Source organism: Chelonoidis abingdonii, chromosome 2 (assembly GCF_003597395.2).
Source record: "Chelonoidis abingdonii isolate Lonesome George chromosome 2, CheloAbing_2.0, whole genome shotgun sequence".
NCBI classification, from domain to species: Eukaryota; Metazoa; Chordata; order Testudines; family Testudinidae; genus Chelonoidis; species Chelonoidis abingdonii.
In genome coordinates this window covers 165,064,079-165,080,841 of record NC_133770.1, presented here as the reverse complement: position 1 = coordinate 165,080,841, position 16,763 = coordinate 165,064,079, and the positions used below count along the sequence as shown (strand labels likewise).

Below are 16,763 nucleotides of genomic sequence, written 5' to 3'. Positions count from 1 at the left end.
GCAAATGGGGCAATTTGCCCCAAGCCCCGGGCCCCACAGGGGCCCCCACAAGAATACAGTATTCTATAGTATTGCAACTTTTTTATGGAAGGGGCCCCTGAAATTGCTTTGCCCTAGGCCCCCTGAATCCTCTGGGCGGCCCTGGATCTCTTTTCCCTCCCACTCCTTGTCCAGGAACACGCTAACATGTTTCAAGCTCCTTCATGCTTGAAAAAATATTAAAGCTACAAGTGAAAAAACTTTTATTCAGTCATTATAACAAATAGCAAAATAAAACGGCTTTTTTATTCCAATACATCACTTCCAATGCTTGCCCAGGTCAGAACTTCCTCTGCCAATGCAGTTATTTTCATGCCTCAATCAGGGATTCCCAAACACGACTATTCACATACCCCTTGTAGTCCCTTCATTAAACAAGTGATTTTACACATTCAAATGCTCATTGCAAATTTGCATGCAGGAAAGAAAGAAAAACAAAAACAAAGACCTAGCTGACATCTTGTCACTATGCTCACAAGGAAGAGATGGAATAGAGTCAAATATAGTACCAAATTTACTCTGGAAGGCAAAAGAGGTTAAAGATATAAAATAATGAAGAAACTGTGTCAGATGCCAACACTGAATTCAGTCTGGTAGAGAAAGGCATGGCGTCAGCTTTGCTCTAGCTAAATCATGATAAACCCCCCCAATTATGCTAAGATTTCACTTTATCATCTCACAAGCTGCAGTAACTAAGGGCATGGCTACACTGCAGTAGGAAGCGAACCTCCCAGCCCGGGCAGACAAACTCACGCCAGCACAGCTAAAAATAGCATGAATGAGCTACAGTGTCCACACTGCTATTTTTAGTGCACTAGCTCAAGCCGAGCTAGCACCACTCTGCCTAGCTGGACGGGGCGGCATGCTTGCTGCTGCAGTGTAGACACACCCTAAGCTGTTAACCAGGCGGAACAATTAGGCTGTACAATTGTGTTTTAAATTAACATTGTACTAATATTGGCTACTTCTTTTTCTCTGTTTTTCCTCATTCTTTTATAGTGAAATTGTATGGTAAAAAAAGTCCTATTTATTCCACATAGTTTTACATGAAAGTCATATAAAATGGTTCAATACACTTTGGCTTTTTTTTTTTTTTGGTTAGTAAAAAATGTTTGATTAAAAACTATGCATTAGTTACTAGATGCAAATATTTACCATGAGTGAGAGACAATCCTGAATGAGTGAGACCACCCTCAGTATAAACCGCAACCTCGCCCCGCAAAAAAAGAAAAGTTCTGCTCTTCCCACGCTCTTCTTGTTCTCTGTGCAGAATCCTATTTGCAAATGCTAGTTATGTGAGAGCTGGGGTAGTGATTTGATTTTTCTATTGCAGTGTTGTTTAATGTAGTATATCAGTCTGGAATCTGAATTTAAGGTATAAACATCAGGTTTTCCAGTAAGTAAAAAAATATATAGGAAGAGATATACCGCAAATAGAGTTATCAGTTTTCTCATGCAGTAACTGATGGGAGCTTTCATTTTACATTTTCAAGTACAGACAAAGTAGTAGTCATTCAAGCTGTGAAAATATTAAAGAAAACGAATGTGAAAAATATTGGAAGCAGCAGAAATTCATCACGTTTCTATCTGACTGCGGCTGTGTTGTTACAAAAACACCCAGACAGGCTGAGCGCTCTGATGAGTTTAGCACGCTAATACCAACGCAGCAGGTGGCAGGATATGGAACAACAGATTATAAATGAAATAAGCTGGCCACTGACAACGGTGTTTGCACTCTGGCTGGAGCCACCATGTATCTGTGTGTAGGTTGCAAAATAAAACAGTGATTAATAAACAGGCTTTCCTGCCAAGTGGGAGGAGATGGCCTGGGGAGAACAGATGTTCTCTCCTGCCCTGAATTATGCTAAGCCCTTTATTTTCGCCCAGTTGAATTTGCATATTATATATAAACACACACACACACACACACACACACAATACATCAAAAATCTATGGACTCTTCACAGCTGCATACTTGAAGACTTAAAAACAAATCAAATTGCACCTCAATGGGCCACATGTATTACAGCATCATTCTGGAGGGGGAGAAGGATAAATTGTTCTTTCTGAATTGTCTAAAGAAAACAGGGGCACCTGTTTCTCCCTGTGACTATACAATACTGTGTTTTGTATGCCCCTGCTAAACATGAATCAAAATGCCTACACGAGGTCTAAATTAGCCATTCACTTCAACTTGTCTGAACATTCTCTTCCTGATAATGTATGGCAGCCACTGAACCATACAGGGCTATTTCAAACGTAGGCCCCAATCCTACAAACACATATGGAGATAAGTCAATGAGACCATTCACTTGAGCACAGTTATTCACCTGCAAAAGTGTTTGCAAGATGAGGGGTCTGAATGATTCATTGTTTTGTAAGCTACTTTTCCTAAAAGTCAATTTGATGTTGGTGAAAGGTACCATATGTTGGCATCTTGGGAGACTGATGTCCCATTTAGCCAGAGAACAGGAACAGGGAATGCTCACGCTGCCTGCACCAGAGCGCCTCAACCCTGACCTGGTAGCACCACTTCTACAGAAGATTTTCTAGAAAGAAAATTACAGAATTTAGAACCTCCTCTTCCCTCTACAAAATGTGGACAATGCAAAAACACTGATCTCAGCACATGGGAAACTAACAATCTCTGCCACCATATCTGTGCTGCCTTGCTTAAGCTGGGATATGTAGTGTCAGAAATCCTAGCACCTCTGTCTCTTTCAAGGGCTCAAAAAAAATGTATTGGAAATCTCCAACAAAAGAAACGACAGCTTCCAGCAGCAAAGAACGGCATTGCCTCCCATATCCCAATTGCTATAACTGCTCATGCAGAACTCAAAGTTTCATTTAATCAACCTAACCACACAACAAACCATCCTGCTGGAAATTTGCAGGATTCTCCCCCTGCTACAGAATAACCAGGCCTCCAAAAGGGACGAGTCAAAATACAGTGCAGAGCTGAACCTGGCTTGAGAAGTAACCAAAAAATGGTCTGTGAATATCAAAACATTTGTGTCTAAACTGATTTCTAGATAAAAGGTTGAGAGGGTTAAGTCTGGCTCATCTGCTTCAGCACAGAACAGTGAAAAAATCAAAAGGGGAAACCAACTTCTCAGTCTGTTTCATCTGTTAAAAAATAAACAAAAATTTTGCAAGGTCATTAGGTGTTATAAAATGGTTTCACAAATCCTCAGCAGCAGCAGCCCAATTCTCTCCTTTCATCTCTTCCATCAGTCCCTCTGCAGGCTTGCTCCCCGTGTGGTCCATAAACATGTTGGGAATATCTTTGCCAAAATAGATTTTGCTGTTTGATGCAATAGCTTTGTATTTCATCAGCTGCAAGTACTCAGGAGTTAGTTTTAGCTGCATGAAGAGAAAACAGAACATCAGCAGCCATCCAGATTTACTAACAAACTTTTGTTGTGATCATATAGGGTACCATTTTTCCAGAGCACTAGTGTACCTGGCAGACGCCCAAAGACATAAATACCCATCTTTTTCCTATTTAAAGAAACACCAGCAAAAACAATGTTCCCTTCCGGTATTTGCTGCTGGCAGTGATCCCTCTAACTCTATACTCAAGAGTTTTGTCCATTTGATTTTTTCTCCTCCTGCTTGCTGCTCCCCAGCAGGTTCATGGCTCCGCTAGACTGATGAGTTCCATGGATAATAGCAGCATGATTCTGATGTGGCATGTAATCACATCTTCTCATAACAAGCATCCTCTAGAGGCCTGCTCCATTTGTGCAAGAAGTTTGCCAGGTGGCACACAAAGCATTAGTTAAAACTTTCTGGCTGTAACAGAGCTAGCATCACACTGAACTGCTGCAGCTCCAGCTTTCACTAGAGAGGGAGCCTTGGTCTCAGAAGCATTTAACAGAGCAGCCTCCATAGAGCTCAAGCTAACGCTTTTAGGTTTCCTCTGGACAGATTCATATTTACGGAACATAAGAACGGCTGTACTGGGTCAGACCAAAGATCCATCTAGCCCAGTATGAGGAGGTTACTCACCTTGTGCAGTAACTGAAGTTCTTTGAGATGAGTGTCTCTGTGGGTGCTCCACTCTAGGTGTCGGTGCGCCCCTGTGCCTTTGAGCGGAGATTTTTTTACAGCAGTACTCCTACCGGCCATGCATGCTTAGAACCTGTCACTCACTCTGAGTATATTACTAGAGAGCATGCGCGGCCGGTACCCTCAGTTCCTTCTCTACAACGGAAGCTACCCCAACTCCGAAGTAGAGGGGAGGAGGGTGGGTAGTGGAGCACCCACAGGGACACTCATCTCGAAGAACGTCAGTTACTGCACAAGATGAGTAACCTCCTCTTCTTTGAGAGATGTCCCTGTGGGTGCTCCACTCCTAGGTGACTTCAAAGCAGTGCATCTCAAGGAGGTAGGGACTTCGGATCTGGCAGGAATGCCGTAGACAATACTGCTCTGCCTAATCCGAGTGTCAGAGAGAGGGCCTTGAGTAAGGCATAGTGAGTAACAAATGTATGGTGGGAGGACCAGGTGGCCGCCCTACAATGTCAGACAAGGGTACTTTGCAGTAGGAAGGCTACAGAGGTAGATACAGATCTAGTGGAATGTGTCCTGATAATGCTGGAGGTGTAACGTTCTTTATCTGATAACAGAGACGTATGCAATCAGAGATCCATTTCGAAAGCCTCTGAGTAGAGATAGCCACGCCCTTTGGAACGGTCCGCGATAGAGACAAAAGAGTCTGGGAGAGTTCCGGAAGGGTCTTGTTCTGTCCAGATAAAAGGATAAGGCCCTACGCACATCAAGTGTGTGCATCGTGGCCTCGAAGGAGTTGCATGTGGTTTCGGGAAGAAAGTTGGTAAATGTATTGGTTCATTGAGGTGAAAAGAAGCATGAACTTTTGGAAGGAATTTTTTGGGTGTAAACGTAGAGTAACTTTGTCCTTGAAGAAGAGGGTATATGGTGGATCTGCCATAAGAGCTGCTATTTCGCCTGCCCGTCTTGCGGAGGTAATGGCCACCAAAAAGGCTGTCTTCATCGAGAGGTGCAAAAGGGAGCAGGTGGCTAAGGGCTCAAAGGGTTTGTGAGTTAAACAGGACAATACTAGGTGAAGATCCCATGGAGGGGTAGGTGGCTTAACGTCTGGATATAGGGTTTGGAGTCCCTTCAGGAAACGTTTGGTGATGGGATGAGCAAAAACCAAGGTATTGTCAACTGTACGATGAAAGGTTGTGATGGCAGCTAAGTGGACTCTAATGGAGCTGAATGACAGGCCGGATTGCTTAATGTCCAATAGATAATCGAGTATGCAGGGAAGAGGTGCAGAGGTAGGAGACAGTTGTTTGGTTGCGCACCATTTTTGTGAATCTTTCCCACTTTTGGAGGTAGGTGGTACGGGTGGATTGCGTTCTGCTGTGTAGAAGTACCCTCTCTGGACTTGGTCGGAACAGTCTAGTTCTCGTTGGGAGAACCATGCAGGTACCAAGCTTTGAGGTGAAGCATGGAGAGATTGGGTGAAGAAGCCGGCCGTGCTGCTGTGATAGGAGGTTGGGGATGAGAGGCAGGGAGATCGGTGGTTGAATTGACATTCTGGTGAGGAATGGGAACCACGGTTGTCTCGGCCATGAAGGTGCGATCAAGATTATCCTGGCACGATCCGTTCGTATCTTCGTGAGGACCCTGTTGAGCAATGGTATTGGGGGAAAAGCATAAACGAAGGGCCGGTGCCAGGAGATCATGAATGCATCCCCTAGGGAGTGTTTTGCCCAGTCCTGCCTGGAGCAGAAATTAAGGCATTTTGTGTTCTTTGGGGTTGTGAAGAGATCTATGGTTGGGTGACCCCAAGTGCGAAATATGTGGAGAAAGACAACAGAATCATTCTCCCATTCGTGCTCTGAAGGAAAACGTCTGCTTAGCTCGTCGGCAGTGGTGTTCAACACACCTGGGATGTACGCAGCTGATATCTGGATGTGATTCGCAAGGCACCAATTCCAGAGTTTCATGGCCTCTGAACAAAGAAAGTGGGAACTTGTCTGTTGATGTAGAACATGCAGGCAATGTTGTCTGTCATTATGCGTACATGCTGATTCTTGATTAGTGGGAGGAAGCAACGGCAAGCATTCTGGATCGCACACAGTTCTAGAAAGTTTATGTGCAGGGAGGTCTCGGAGTGAGACCATAGCCCGTCTACAGTATGGTGAGAGATATGGGCCCCCCCGCCGGTGAGGGATGCATCGGTTGTCATCATCACAGTTGGTGGAGTCTGGAGAAAGGGGACTCCAGAACAGAGGTTGTCGGGGACTGTCCACCATATGAAAGAGTCCTTGACCCGGTAAGGTATGGTCAGTGGTTTGTTTACTGAGTGCACATTTGGTTTGTAAACCGTGGCCAGCCAAGCTTGGAAGCACCTCACGTGGAGATATGCGTTCTGGACCACGAAAGTGCACGAGGCCATGTGCCCCAGTAGTTGGAGGCAGTCTCGGGCGGCGACCCAAGGGCTGCTGTGAAGCCTTATAGCCAGCAGTTTTATAGTATTGAAACGGTCAGGTGGAAGGGATGCCCATCCGGTTCTGGAGTCGAGGCTTGCTCCTATAAAGTCCAGGCGTTGGGTAGGACTCAATGTGGATTTGTTCTCGTTTATTTGCAGGCCCAGGGATTAAAAGCACTCGATGGTGATTTTTTGTGAAGCGGAAGGCCTCGGCATATGTGGAGGCCTTGAGAAGGCAATCATCCAGGTAAGGAAATATTATAACCCCTTGTTTCCTGAGGTAGGCCGTGACCACCGCTAGAAGTTGGAGAAAACTCGGGCGGCAGTGGAAAGGCCAAATGGTAGAACTCTGTATTGGTAATGCGCCGAGCCAAGGGTAAAACGGAGAAAACGTCTGTGGGCTGGGTGGATAGTGACGTGAAAATAGGCATCTTGTAGGTCGAGGCTGCTGAAAACCAATCGCCCTGCTCCAGGGCTGGAATTATGGTGGTGAGAGTAACCATCTTGAACTTTTGTTTCTTGACGAAATTGTTGAGTCTCCTAAGGTCACGGATCGGTCGCCATCATCCAGTTTTCTTCTGTGTTAGGAAATAAGGGGAGTAGAATCCTTTCCCCTTGTGGCATTCGGGCATGAGTTCGATCGCACCCAGTTGAAGAAGATGTTGTACTTCTTGCTGGAGGTGTGGCTCGTGGGAAGTGTCCCTGAAGAGGGAAAAACATAAACCGAGAGAGATAGACGTGACCAAAGACAGTTGTCAGCAATACTTGCGCTGGAAGTAGGGGCGACGTTTATGAACCCTCATCAAAAGGTTCAAATTTGCTTATTATTTTGAGGAAGTTGGGGCATCACCCGGAAGAATTGGGGCGACGCCGCTCGGTATCAATGGACCTCTGGCGTTGGTGTTGCTGCTGTATGATCCTGAGCTCTTGGGAAATGCTGGGTAATAATGAAGGGGTCAGCAGGCGACGGTGGAAAGGTTGAATATTGTACTGTCGCCTTCATGTTTGTATGAGGGGTCTGGATACATAAGGATCGCAGAGTTGCCCTTGAGTCTTTCATTGTAGTGAGACGCTCATTAGTGGTGGAAGCAAGATTATCACCGATCAAAAATTCCTCTATGGTGGCTGAACCATCGCGAGGAAAGAGAGAAGAGGATAGCCAGGAAACCTCGTGCACGATATGCTGTTAGCGGTGGATCTTGCTGCAGTATTGGCTGAATCAGAGCTGCTTGAAGAGCCAGTTGGCGGGATATGATTTGCCCTCGGAAAACTAAAGCTGTAAACTGTTGTTTCTTGTTGTCATGGGATGTGTTCATAAAGTCCCATGAACTTATTTATAGTTCTATGGATTACTTTTGCCAGAAATTGCAGTATAATTGGCAATATTGAAAAATTGCAACGTTGAAGGAGCATATACCTTTAATGACCGCAGCAGGTCTAGGCGTTTGCCCCTCTTTGTTTGGTTGGATAACTGGGCGGAAAACACTGTTGTTTGTTTCCATCTGATATGGCTGCGTCACTGCCAAAGAGTTGAACGCAGGATGTGAGAAAAGGAATTCAGACCCGCGTGGAGGGAATGAAGTATTTCGGTCCGCCTATTGCAGTAGGGCTGGCCTTGTGGCTGGAGTCTGCCAGATGGATTTTTAGCAGGTTCCAGAAGGGCTGAGTTAATTGTAATCCAGTCTGGATGACGAAGATGGTTGCAGGAGTCTGTTAGCTCATGATTGTTGAGTCAGGTATCCAAATTGATTCTGAGCTCATTGGCAACCCTTTCTGAAGAGATCCTGGAATATTGAAAAAAATGATCTGATGGCAGGAGGAGGGGAATGAAGTACGCCTCCTCAGGTATTGGATCAGTTGGTACGTCAGGATACAGGAGCTGGAGTTAATTGATCCTGAGGATGGGAGGGTGCCGCCAAGTGCGTCATAGATTTTAGACTTCGCGTCTTAGTGTGAGTAGAGTAGCGACGATGCTTGCCACGAGGGAAAGAGGCACGGGCCCCAATACTGCCATGGTTGATGGAAAAAGGCATAGGAGGTGCCATCCAGGGGTTAACACCTCTAGGAGGTGGGATCTTTGAAGGTTTGGTGTGGACAGTTTTCGCTGTGTCCGCGGGGGACAGGACTCTGAGGGTAGAATCAGATTGCCACTGGCACGCAGCCTGTTAGTTCAACGCCTCCTCACTGGAGGAAGGCTAGTTCGGACCCTGAGTCATTTGTCATAGAGAACCATCCCAAGAAAGGGCGATGTGACAGTGTAGGTGACATAAGGCAGGGGTCCAATTGATGGGTAAATGTGCAATGGTGGGGCAGTCGATGAGGCGAAGGGCATAAAGTACGAGATCCCTGTGAGCGAAGAACGCAGGGCTGGCAACCGGAGGTGGGAGGGTTTTTAAGTACTTGGGCCCTCCGATGCCAAGTAGCGGATAGTTAATCGCCGATGGCCGGCAGGCAGGCCGTGCTATTAATAGCAGGTTGGATGCTCGCCGGTGGCTTCGTTGTCGTGCACGGGCATTCATTGCGGTGCCGACGGATAGGGGTCCACAAAGATCGAGGCGGCCAACCGAAAGCCCTGTGCCTCGCAGCTATACCCCACGAGCCACCACACTGGCCAGAGCACAGGCGGATTTTAGCACGGTCACGGGTGGAGGAGCCCGGCTCGTCAAAACTGTACCTCGCCATGCCAGGGAAACGCTGGTCAAGGAAACTGCAAGATGTGCTGACGTGGATAGTACAAGGTGTTGTAGTGAAGCTTTGTTTTGATTGTGAGTTGCCTCTTTTTAGCTGTCTTCTTCAGTTTTGTTTGAAGGTTAAGAGCTGTGTCTGAGAAGCCAGAGTGTCCGCGCCAGGAGTCTGGAGGGGGGGGGGGGAAGCAGACTGCAAGATTTTTTGGAGGTAAGAAGGAGTTTTTAGCTTTAACTCTCTGTCCTTCCTAGCTCTAGAGCTTAACTTGGTGCAGTGAGAGCATTTTTGGGGAATATGAGTCTCCCCCAAGCATTTTATACACTTGGAGTGTCCATCAGAAAGAGGGATAGCGTCCTTACAAGAGGAGCAGCGCTTAAAGCCTGTGGAGCCAGGCATATTTGAAGCGGCTGACAGGAGGAGAAAATTTTTCATTTTTTTTTTTTTAAATAGTAGGAAGAAAGGTAGGTAACACTAACTAACAGCTAAGAAACAGGAAAAAAACTGTCTAACTACAGGTATTTTAAGATGGGAAGGAAATATAAAGGAGTCTGCTGAGCATCGTCTCAAGCCGGGGGCAGTAGAGAAGGAACTGAGGGTACCGGCAGCGCATGCTCTCTAGTAATATACTCAGAGTGAGTGACAGGTTCTAAGCATGCGTGGCTGGTAGGAGTACTGCTGTAAAAAAATCTCCGCTCAAAGGCGCAGGGGCGCACCGACACCTAGAGTGGAGCACCCACAGGGACATCTCTCGAAGAAGAACCTGTCTTCCAACAGTGGCCAATGCCAGGTGCCCCGGAGGGAATGAACAGAACAGGGAATCATCAAGTGATCCATCCCCTGTCATCCATTCCCAGCCTCTCACAAACGGGGCTAGGGACACCATCCCTGCCCATCCAGGACAAACTGTTATTCTAGTCTCATGATTAACTCTCCTCCAGAAAGTGACAGAGTCCTGGGGCACCTTATAGACTAACAGACGTATTGGAGCATAAGCTTTCGTGAGTGAGTACCCACTTCGTCAGAGGCATCAATAAAAGCTTATGCTCCAATACGTCTGTTAGTATATAAGGTGCCACAGGACTCTTTGACACTTTTTACAGATCCTCCAGAGTGAATGCCACCAAAATACTAATGTGAACACTGTTCAAAGAGTGCCCTATCAGTCTGGCCTGATTGTCAGTAACTACATTGATTTTGTACACATAGCAGGGAGTCATTATCACAGCTGTCTTTTTATTTTTTTTTTAAACAAACTATAAGCTCTTCAGCACATGGACCATCTTCTTGTTCTGTTTGTACCATGCCTAGCACAATGGGACCTGGTCCCTGACAAAGTACAGATAAATACCTTGTTAGCCTCTGCTATCTTCATGGCAGTGTAGCATTCAGCGTCAGCTTTTGCCTTCTCCCTAGCAAGGAATGCACCATCTGTAAGGAAAACCACGGCAGCCATTTAAATACAAGAGAGCATGCAGCTGCTGTAACTTGTTAAATGTGCTCCACATTTGGACCCATCTTTGTATTTATAGTAGCATCCACATGCTGCAGCATATCAACACCACTTCTGAACTATGGGTGGCATACTTGGGTCTTGGGGGAAGAAATAGGATTAGAAGCTACAGTCTCTCTGAAATGCAATGGAATGATTATACACCAATGCCTCCCCTGCAAGAGAGGCAAATGGCTAATCTCTTCACTCTCCTCCAAAACATAGCCATCTCTTGAGAAAAAGCATGGCAGCTATCTCAGTGCAGAACAGCAGGCAGCAAACCTACATACCACATCTGCACAGGACATAAAGAACACCCCATCAAACTGAAACCACAGGGGGAATTTTAGGTAGCGAATGTAATTACCCAAACTGGAATTTGGCCAGGACACTGGAGCTAACATCCCCAATTCTTGTGTAAAGGGCCAGGAGATCTTTAACCCTTAAACTCAGGCTTCTGGATGGGCTCTTAGATGTGGCTTTTTCCAGGATTTCAAGAGCTCGGCAAACAAAGGGTTTGATCCTGCAAGATGCTGAGTGGTCAAGTCTTAGAGAAGCACCTCCCGTCAGTATCAGGCAGGGATACAAGATGAAACATTTTATAAAAGTCATCTAAAGAAACCAACACTTCCCCACTGCCTATTGCATTCTTCCTTTTCCCCGACATTTTGTGGTTAACCATATTTAATTAACCTTAATGTTACACTGGCACAGTCTGTAAAGCCAGGCTTATCTGTATGGTCCACTATGGTCCCTGGATATTCACAGCCTGTTTTAGGGCACCCAACTCAGCGAGCAATAACACTCTTCAATCCAGGCTTGTCAGAATGCACTGGGATCCTATTCAAGTTGTTTCAAAGCAAACTGGATAAACCATTCCTTCATCTCCATCAATAGGGAGAACATCCACATTTAAAAACAATACCAGCAGCTGGAAGGCTGGGAATCAAGGCTTCGCTCCATTTGGCCAACTAATGAGAACAGCTCTGCTGACTCAGTCAGAACAGCTGGAAGGGCTGACGCAGGGCAGAAAGTCCCTGGCTGCAGGACGCACGGGCCGCTGTCTGGTATGGAGCTGGAGTGAAGGCCTGGCACCTGGTGACACGTATTTCATAAGAAATAAAAACTATTGTAGTTCTGCTGGGAACTTCTTAATGAGAAGCTGCTGATCTGAAACTCTAATTGGCGCCTCAGTGGGCTTCTGCAAAGCTTGACAGGGCCTATAATGAACATAATTGGAAATAGGGCCTTGCAGCTCTGAGCCAGAGAGGCAGAGCCCTTTTCTTGTCCTGGAATTTGCCTGACACAAGGCACTGCATGGGGAAAAAGCCCTCTCAGTTAAGAGCTCAAGCTCCTATCAAGCACTCAGAACCGTCGCCTTGGAAAAGAAAAATAATCAGAGAGATAATTTGCAAGAAAATGCTTCCATTCCTGCCCCTAGTCATTATTCGCTCCTAAAAGAAGCAAACAGCAATTCCAGATAGGTATGAATAATGCAGGAATCCATGACAGGAAAAGACAGAATATAGGGTTTGTTTACTGCTGATAATGCTTAAAGAGAAACACTCACTTGTTTAGCCTAGGGAGATTTCTTCCCCCGTTACACACACACCATCATCTTTCTAAGACACACCCACCTTGATCTTTGGATCTCGAAAGCTGCAAGGCAGGTCTCTGCTTATCTCAGAACTGGACAAACTGGTGAGATGAGTTTGGCCACATTTTTTTTTTCCTTTTGTCTAAACCAAAAATCTAGAGCTATGTTTACTGAAAACTCCTGACAGGTGTTCACATTCTAGAAAAATTCTGAAGAAAGAGGGGCAGATGTAAACTTCCATGGAACACTGTGGGTGCCTGAATGGAATGGCATGGCAGCACCCCACCCTGAGAGGATTTTCTAACGAAGTTCTAGTATATTCCTGCTTCTGGAAGATGCTCTGCCTGGTTCCTAGGTGTGTCCCACACACTGTAGTGGTGGTAACAAATCTCTGTGGGAAGAGTGGGAGTCTGCAGTGCTGGCTCCTGCAATACTGTTGACAATCACACTGCCTGCCTCCTATGCTGCGGTGACAAATGTCTCGGAGTTTGTTTGGGGCTCTCCAACTTTGGTACATTTGCCAGAGCAAACATGTCCTCCTCTCCCAATAGACCTAGTCCCTCCAAGCACTCCAGTCTGAAATGGGGGTGGAAATGAAGGGAAGAATCTGAGCATGCAGACAAATAAGTTTTGAAAGTTGCAATGCATTTTGAGGGTCACATGAAAGGTTACTGCATCAATCATACACTGGGGTTCAATATGAAAGGCCTCTGTACTTTCACATGGGGGCTCAATCATATTGTGGGTAGACTTTGGCCAACTCACATGCACGTTCTGTGCCTCAGTTTACCCATAAGAGAAATAGGGATAATACTGCCCCACCTCACAGCAGCATCGTGAGGACTAACTAAAATATCTGTGATGTGCTTTGAAATCTTCCGAGAAGAAGCACAAAGGAATTTGTTATTGGAAAGGTTATTGCTCACCTTCAATCTCTGAAATTTTCTTCTCTGTTTCCTTTTCCATCACCTTCTGTCCATACGTTATTTCGGCCACTTGGGCAATTTTTTCTGCCTCTGCAACAGTAAAGGAAACATCTCGATGCCCAAAGAGTTATGACCCGAGCTCCTTTTCCACAGAAGCAATCTCAGCCCCACACCCCCTTATTCTCCTCTGGCAAACTCAATCCTTATAGGGTAGAACTACCCTGCAACTGGAGGTACAGCTGCAGTAGGTGTAACCCCATGGGATCTAGCTTTGATCTAGCTAGCTCAGGTCCCAATACCACCAGGGAGCTGGGGTATGTACTTGGGTGGCTAGCCTATGCTGCCATGGCTTCACTGCTACTGATACCCCAGTTAGCTAGATAAAGCTACCTTAGGTATGTTTACACATGCTGCACATATACCTCAGACTGCAGTGTGGACATACCCATACATCACTTTCAGCCCTCAAGAGGTTCAGCATCACATCAAGGGATGTTTGTAGGCAAAGCAAGCACAGCAAAACCATCTGAGAAGTCCAGAGCTGTGCTGGAGGCTTTACATGAGCAAGAGATGGGTATCAAGCAGAAAGAGAACACTCTGCATTTTCAGTGTCCTTATCTACAAGATACAGAGCTGTTCAAAGAACTCCTGGCAGCAGCCCAAATTAGGAGGAACTAATTTTAAAACAGACTTAATCACAGGAACCTGTGACTGCACATTTAATCCAAATACAGAATTTTACAGAAGAGAAATTCACAGCGAATCCCTTGGTTCACACATTCAGCGGTGCAGTTAAGGCTGTCACTGTGCTTACTGTTGACAGACTCTGAACAGAACCAGCTCGACTAGAGATGTGCTAGAGCTTCTCCCATCTTCCCTAAACTTCACACTCTGCTCCATCCCACTTCATATAAACAGCCAGTGTTCATCTTGTTTACGGTCCCCTTATTTAAAATCTCTTAGAGCATTATACTGCTGCTCGCACGAGACCCAGCAGTGGCACATGCGCTGCATGTACTTCCAGAGAGGTGTCTGGGTTAGACACCCACCCACGCCTGGAAAGTCTCCCAACCAGCCACAACTATGGGAGATGCATATACAGACCAATCAGGGCCTTCTTCCTCTCCGTCTCTGCTTCCTTCTCCACCACCTTCTGCTTCTGAGCCGCGATCAGCAGCTTTGTCTTCTCGCTCTCCCTAGTGAGCCAGAACAAGACAGATATAGAACTGCAGCGACCACACAGGATACGACTTCTCAGAAGTGCAGCCATCCTCCTTAGGTGACAGCCACGCCTTCCATGCTTGTCCCACTGCTACCCACACGCATGACACTGGGTAGATTCTCTCTCCAGAGTGCATTTGTAGGGGCAGGTAGTGGACAGAACAATGCATACGCTCACACTCTACCTTGCTAATTTCATAGACAAACTCCCCACTCCATTTTTCCTGACCTGATAAATAAAAAGCTCTCTCCTCTCCCACAACAAGATACTATTTTTGCATGATCATACAGTATGTAATGTGTACTGCTGCCCTCTGCTGGGTGAATCAGAGCTACTCCAGTGAGCATATCACCCTCCAGTGGAGGGCAGTATAAGCACTAATTACTAGAATACATGCATATAAAGTTTCTGTTAGTGGAGGTATCAAATTATTAAATTAGGACCATAAAGCAGGAAGTGAAGCTATATAAAAAACCTTAGCCTTCAACATAGCCATAGCTATAAGTTTTCACTTTCTAACTTGGAAATTGCTTTTCCATTTGTAAGTAAATAGCTTTGAGAGGTGTACGTGCAGGATCAAATGCTCCTTTTTTTTATTTAATAAAATGGCTACGTATCTCTCTCACCCCCACGGTCCTACTGCCTTCTAAGAATGAAGTGAAATTAAAGAACATTCTCTTTTGAAAACACCACCATCGTGTTTTCTCCTAAAATTTCAACCATTTCAAATACAGCTCAGGGAGCAGCAATCAGGCCTGAAGAACTAGTCACTCTCCAAAGTACACCGCACACCATGCTGTATTTATAGCGACAGAGATAAAAATGGGCTGATTGTAGAAATAAGGAATCTCCAGATTGGGCCCCATCACACACAAGCTACCTGGACTTCTGGGGCTAGGGACACAGGCTTGGGAGAGGATTTGGGAAGAAAGGAAGACCTTTTTTGATTACACCCCCTTTGGTGGCACAGTGTTCAGAGAACCTGTGTGTTTCTGAATGGTCAGTGCAAGGCAGGCTGCTGGCTTAGGAAGTGTTGAAACAACAGGATCATGTTGCCAAGTGTTATTAAAACAAGTTATTTCAAAGTTTTGAAAAGTCTTCAGCTTGTTGTATCAACAATTTCTTCATCGCCATTCAAACGGCAGGATTACGGGTAGAATTTATCCACCCTGCCATTTGTGCACACTCATCAAAAGGCCCTTTTAAAAAGCCTTGAAGGCACAGTGTTAAGGTCAACAGATCCCCAAATGAACCACTTTTACAATCCAAATGCCCGCAGACACACAAAATACAGAAAACCTTCCCAACAGCAGAGGCATGCTTCCACAATGCCATTCCTGTTACTTGGGCCTCCCACACATGGCGATGAAGCAGCAGGAGGCTAAAAGAGCATGCCTGGTAGAAGGCACTGAGATCACAGCATACTATGAAAACATATTAGTCTGGATGACAAATTCACTTTGGTAACACAAAGGTGAGAGTCCCAGGCACTTACATGAGTTCATAATTCTTCCGAATCGTTTCTGGAATGTTTGGCTTCGTGACGCGCACTGCCTGGAAAGACAGCGAATAGGAGGAAGGTGGACAAACAGCCAACACACCATGAGCAACCAAAACACTGGCAACAAAAGTGTGGGACTTAAAATTGGGCCAAAGGCCATTAGTTGCCTCAAGGAACTCAACACAGAGTCTAGTTGGTAGAGCAGTTTTCCAAAAATGATGTGCAGCTCTCCATCCCTGCCCAGCACTGCACACCCAATCTCGTAAGCATTTCTGTACCAGATGTGATGTCCTCCCCATGACCAGCACCTTGTACGGCCCAGGTGGGACCCTGATTACCTGTATAATGAGTCCAGGAGCCATGGTGGTCAGGTCCTGCTGCAAAGCCAGCTTAAGGTTTTCATCAATCTGATCTGATATCAAAAAAGTGAGACATGGTTAAAGAACACACAAGGCATTTGGCTCTCAGATCACTTGTGGAGTTATTCAGGACAGGCTTTGATTTAGCACTCTTGGAAATGAAACACAAGTTGAGGTTACATACACACAGGGAAATGTGTGGGGAAATCAAGAGACACCTGTGTGTGCGCGCACACTTTTTTTCCCCTAACAAAACCCCAATCTTGAGCCAGGCCCTGAAGCCTTTCAATAAATCAGGTTTGATTTAAAATTTCAGACTGAACACATGCAAAACAAGATGGTATCACATAAGCAAGATGCAAGACCAGACAAAACTGGCAGTGAAACCAAAATACCGTAATTGGTGTGGGGTGGATAGGACGAATAGCGGGCGAGGGGTCTGTCATGATGGTGAACTTGCACCAACAATATCTAAAAAA

General features: G+C 45.7%; 1 protein-coding gene across 2 annotated transcripts in view; it reads right to left on the bottom strand.

The window, feature by feature from the left end:
* Window positions 1-1,121: 1,121 nt before the first annotated feature.
* ERLIN2 (ER lipid raft associated 2) overlaps window positions 1,122-16,763 on the bottom strand; it is a 28,121-nt gene continuing 12,479 nt past the window's right edge. The window contains exons 7-12 of one of the 2 annotated variants that reach the window (XM_075062775.1): window positions 16,264-16,337; window positions 15,920-15,978; window positions 14,307-14,398; window positions 13,203-13,292; window positions 10,539-10,618; window positions 1,122-3,402 (exon numbers count right to left, since the gene is read on the bottom strand). In XM_075062775.1, the coding sequence (XP_074918876.1) occupies window positions 3,220-3,402; window positions 10,539-10,618; window positions 13,203-13,292; window positions 14,307-14,398; window positions 15,920-15,978; window positions 16,264-16,337 (578 nt within the window). In that variant the 3' untranslated portion in view covers window positions 1,122-3,219. The remainder of the gene's footprint in view (window positions 3,403-10,538; window positions 10,619-13,202; window positions 13,293-14,306; window positions 14,399-15,919; window positions 15,979-16,263; window positions 16,338-16,763) is intronic. The other variant, XM_075062776.1, reaches the window with a different exon arrangement.